The sequence below is a fragment of the Pectinophora gossypiella genome, chromosome 17, assembly GCF_024362695.1.
Source record: "Pectinophora gossypiella chromosome 17, ilPecGoss1.1, whole genome shotgun sequence".
Lineage (NCBI taxonomy): Eukaryota > Metazoa > Arthropoda > Insecta > Lepidoptera > Gelechiidae > Pectinophora > Pectinophora gossypiella.
Genome location: NC_065420.1, coordinates 13041223 through 13046520, shown reverse-complemented (window position 1 = coordinate 13046520; position 5298 = coordinate 13041223). Strand labels below are relative to the sequence as shown.

General features: G+C 36.7%; 1 protein-coding gene across 1 annotated transcript; it reads right to left on the bottom strand.

The window, feature by feature from the left end:
• Positions 1 to 441: 441 nt before the first annotated feature.
• Positions 442 to 4196, bottom strand: LOC126374645 (uncharacterized). Its single transcript, XM_050021336.1, has 7 exons — positions 3756 to 4196; positions 2892 to 3233; positions 2127 to 2559; positions 1656 to 2038; positions 1331 to 1538; positions 918 to 1081; positions 442 to 660 (listed from the first exon to the last, which is right to left on the bottom strand). Exons 1-7 carry the CDS (start codon positions 4107 to 4109, stop codon positions 442 to 444), a joined length of 2103 nt encoding a protein of 700 aa, XP_049877293.1. The 5' UTR covers positions 4110 to 4196.
• Between the last annotated feature and the right edge of the window lie 1102 nt (positions 4197 to 5298).

The following is a 5298-nucleotide window of genomic DNA, read 5'->3' as shown; positions in this document are numbered from 1 at the left end:
AAAGTCTGCAATAGCGTATGTCTATACTATTTTGAGGATCACTTACTACATAAGACTTTGATTAGATTCCGCGCCTTCTTTCAACTATGACTTAGCATTCAAACAAAAATCGACCTTGTTATTACTGTAAGTACTGCAATCGTTATTTGTAGGGTCATGTGTGGTTTGTCAGAGAGCCGTGGTAGTCCAGTTGGAAGAACACATGACGGTCACAGGAATCTCAACAGCCTAAACCAATGATAATCGAATTTGTTTTCGAATTCGTGTTTGAATTCAGTCAAAGGAAACATCATGAGGAAACCCACAAACCTACCAGAGAAATCTGTTTTCGGATGTATGTGATCTAACCTGCATGTGACCTAACCTTATACGAAGACATATAGATTAGCTGTAAGTAAATAAAATAAAAAAGTACAATTCGTTAAAAATTTATTAAATTTTTTATAGGGTGCACTCAATACACCGGGCTCCCTTGCTTATCCTCCGTAATATTATTTCAGGCAAGACTGAATTTTTGTAAAATGTAATTAGTTTCGGGAGCATATCGGAAATGAACTGCTCATCTCTGGTTACTTCCAAAACTGTTATTGGTTGTACAGGTGATACAAAGCCAATGAAATAGCATTTCTCCATTTTCGTGACTCGCAGCTGCCCTTGAACCTGCAATTTGAATAAAAACATAGATCCTCAACAAATAATACTACTTAGTAGTGCTAACATACCTGATGTGGGGTCATCTAAAATATTCGTAGTGATCTATTTTTTACGTTCTTTATGGACATAATTTGGAGAACATACCTACAGTGTGTTTGTTATTTATGCAATGTATTTTACGTTCATTCTGACGTATGGTTTACTTTATTCGGTTTAGGGTTTAGTCATATCGGTAGTAAGTAAATAAAAGGACATCTACAAACCTGATAGTAATAATTGTGAGTTTTATTCATCTCCAACATCCCATTCGTTATCTTTAGGGGGAATAATTTTTTTTCTTTCGCTGCCATTTCTATAGTTTTGTTGTTCCTAGCCAATGAGGGGAAGCATTTTATTTCTAAAATTGCTCTTTCATTTTCCACAATACCTAAAACAAATATTAACTATATTGCTTGCTTGCTGCGTTGCGCTGCACGGACAAACATCAGCGCCTTAGAGATCAGCTCACCATAACTACACGTAACAAATAAGATTGAAGTCTGACGGCGTACAAAATAACTTTGGGCGACGGATTTTGTTTACGGTTTCATACAAGTGGCCCGCTTGTCTCGGCTTTTGTCAGGCTCTTTGTACTGTAAGCTCGGATGTAAGTATACTTTATTTTAAAAAACCTTACCATCGGGACTGGCTCCTAAAAACCCAAATTCCTCATCAATGTACAGACCGGATGGTCGTACACTTTTTTTGTAGTTTTCAATAAAAAACGTTCTTGCCATAGACTCATTTCTTTGCCCATATGTCATGTCATTTGTCATGATATTGTTTTTGTACAATATCTGCTTGACATGATTATGGCAAGGAGTGGTATTTCTACGTTTACATATCTGTAATAAAATATATAAAGTTATTTCATAAACCTGTACTTTTTGTTGAATTTATTACATTATATTATTATTAACAGTTTATAAACATCATTTGCACAAAAAAAGGGTCAATCGTACCATTCCAAAATTACTAGCCGTCAATCTGTCACATCGATGCAAATTATAAAGATCATTTTCGTGTTGACCAATTGTTTCCTCAGCAATTTGTTTAATTTCTTGGATAGTTTTCTGGAACTCAGATAATTTCTCCAAGCAATTTTTTTTTAACTCTTCAGGTTCAATTGTTTCTACGACATCTTGGGCGTCTGGGCCATAATTTTTGTCAGGTTGGGCAGGTTTGGTATGAACAGTATAAAGTCGCCTTCTTACACGATTTTGCTGCCGGGCTTTGCTTTTTTCCTTTCTCTCTATGTACTTTTTAAACGTTAGGCCAGGTGATCTTGACAAATATCTGTGCCATGCCCTTTGATGCCAGCGCTGTCCAGTGATTTGTGTGAGTCCTGTAAAATTCAATTTAAACTGGGTTACCACCTTCTACAGAAATAACACCAAAAAAGCATGAGTATTCTTAAATAATATTAATATAACCTGCAAGGTAAACTCTTCGCTGGTACGAACCACCTTTGTGGAGATTGAGACGCTTGCCACAATTAAATTTGCTGACAATGCTCATAAAATTCTCTGCGCAATTTGTTGTCTCGTTGGACAGTCGGTGGGTTTTTGTAATGACCATTTCATTGGCAGCACATATAAGAGCCCAAACGGTTGGCGCCTTCTGTTTCATGTCGTCCAAGTTATTATCAACATCTTTGACTTCTGGATTCGTGAATTTGCAATAATAATGTTTGCAGTTGTCATGATGTCCGAAAACGTGAGAAGGGCCATTTTTTAAATCTTCTCTCATATGTGTGCGATTACTGTGATTTTGCATGATTATTTTTTTTGTGACCACAGTCAGTTTTTGTATTTTGGCCTTTAGTAGCCTCCGCCCATATAGAGGTAACTTTTTATTTGCAAGGATCTGCAAGTATAAATTAAAAGTTCAAGACACTTGAGTGAAGAACTCCATATATCATTTTAAGCGTTTGTAGAACGTCTCTTCCGCCTAAAACTTCTGCAGCTTCTCAGTCTGCATAACCGAGGAAAAGCAGCTGCAAGAAAATACTCGGGGCTCCAGATGTTCTATAAAACTGTTGTTATACAATTTCACTAATGTGGTCGCCTAATATGATAATCTAAACGGTAATGCTCAAGCACTCCTGTCTAACCTTTTTTACAAAACTACAATTTTTACATGTATTGGTTTCCTTTGTAAAAAAATATAAGTAATCAAATAAGAACATAATAGCTCGCCTTGTATAAAGCGCTGGTGTAATTTTTGATGACGTGGTTTTTACATTCAATTTTTTTGATGTAACGACCGTAGGACACCTTTTCTTTTAGTTGGGCAAATACCGAAGAATCGCCATCGCCAACAAAGGATAAATATTGTAGCCCATGCATTTCTTCCGATTTTTGAAATCCTTCTACTAGTATAGCTGCTTCCATACCAGTAGAAGGACCTTGGTAATTTTTGAAGCAAAAATGTGATGGCACATCTTTGTTGTCTTTTTGATACATGTGGCAATGGTAACAATATTTATTTTTGATGCCAACGAAAAGGCATTTTTTGGTTTCTTTTCCAATTATGCACGCCTGTAACAGTAAAGTATACAATATTTAATTAATTCATTTATATCAGGTTCGATTAGAGAGACAGTTTTGTGTGATGTGCACGAGATGGTCTAGTACTCCCAATGAGTAAAGCTTGTAGATCTAGCTAGCGGAAGACTTTGATAAAGTCTGGGTCATTGTGGCTTCCGCCACATCGAAGTATAGCGCCCCCATAGCGACAGATTTTTTGTAGTGCAATCTACCAGAGATGTGTTCAAGAATACAGTGCACTTGTTGAACGCAGGAATGTCTGGTTCTAAAACCAAGCTATTCTGAGAGAATAAGACTTTTGGATTGGGCGTAGTCCAGTTATGTGGTAAATATGAACCGCTCATAGACCGGTAACTCGATTTATATTTGTTTTGAATTTCTTTTCACTGCTATAAAAAGACGCAGTTGCTCATAGTTAAAACTGCCGTTAGTAAACAATGAAGGGAAGACTTCTGTCTAAATACATATGTAGTCATCCGTATTTTTATACTTATTGAAAATATGTGATATTACCATTCCTGATGAAGAGCTGTAGTCATGACCATAAGACCTTTTAGCCCATCCTCCGTCAACATAAACTTCAATGAATGGAATGCCTTCTTGGTTAATATTTCCTTTTTCAAGAGCTATAGCTTTTTCTTGCTGTCCAACTTTGTTTATTTCGTCAGTGAGTTGGTCCTCCCATATAGACCCTAATAACTTTTCGGTATTTCGAAATATATTTGCGGACATAGTGGGTATATCCATAATATTTGTAATATGCGCTGCCTGAGTGTAATAACTACCTGCCGTGACTGCTCCCCAAACAAATGATTGATTAAGAGTTTCAATTTTTTCGTTACTCTTTCGGTATTCCTTCCCACACATAGAACATTGGAAAATATAAACGCAATTAAATCCATTTTTAATTTCTTGAATAAGTTCAATGACACCGCCTTCACAATTCAAGCTATGTTTTTGGAGTTCAAACGCCCAACTCAAAACATGGTGAATATCGACAATTCTATTTCCTGATAATTTGGACAAGTTGTCCACTGAAACTCTTTCCACAGTCAATTCATAAGTTGATAGATCTGGATTAGTAACTGGCCAATTCACATCCAAAACTTTAGCTTTTGGAATCGTAGGCTGCTTGCTGGTGGGTTCATTATTATAAGTCGCTTCTACGCGATAACTCGGCACAGCTCTGGTATATTTTTTAATTGTGTTGACTCTATAATAAAATTAAATTTTGTTATACAAATAAATGAGTAAGTATATAAAGATCGGCTTACGAATCTCAAGCACGACCATCCAAACCAATCGTCGAACACTAACAGCGGGCACGAACCTCAAACATGCATATTGGTCTAACTTATACAAACATAAACAGCCTATAATGTGTCACTGCCAGGGTATCAATCATACTCCACCACGTGCTATACATTTTGACAATGTCCCCATCGGGAATCGAACCCAGACCTCCAGATCGCAAGCTGAACGCTCTAACCGCTAGATCACTAAATTATAAATTACTAAATGAAGTCTAACCTTGAAGCATCAGTAGAATCATTATCGTCAGTTTTTGTTTTTTTACGCCATACGTCGCTACGTCTAAAAAAATTAAATGTTTTATATTAGTTTTTAAGAGTACCTACAAACTAAATAACATGTTGGACATCACGTGTCCGACGATGTGTCCCCTGTGAAAAATGTGAGAATTGTCCAAAAATCGCAGAGACTTTTTTTGCAAATATTATCTGGAAATAACTAAAAAATAATATACCGCTGGGTCGGGGTGTCGCAAAAAGGGTCACATACAAAATTAGGACTTAGTTTTTTTTTATCAAAAATCGCCAAAAGTAACATTCGGGATCCGGGGGGATGTGGGAGTATTAGGGTGGGGGGAAACCACGGGTGACCTTAGATGACCTAGGGAGGTCACTGACCTCAAAGTCAAGGTCATGACCTTATTCCCTTATTCTTCACAAATATAGTGTAGGTCAGACACATCAAAGGTCAAGGTCATTGACCTTAAGGGTCAAGGTCACTTATCCAAAATCAGAAATATTACCAT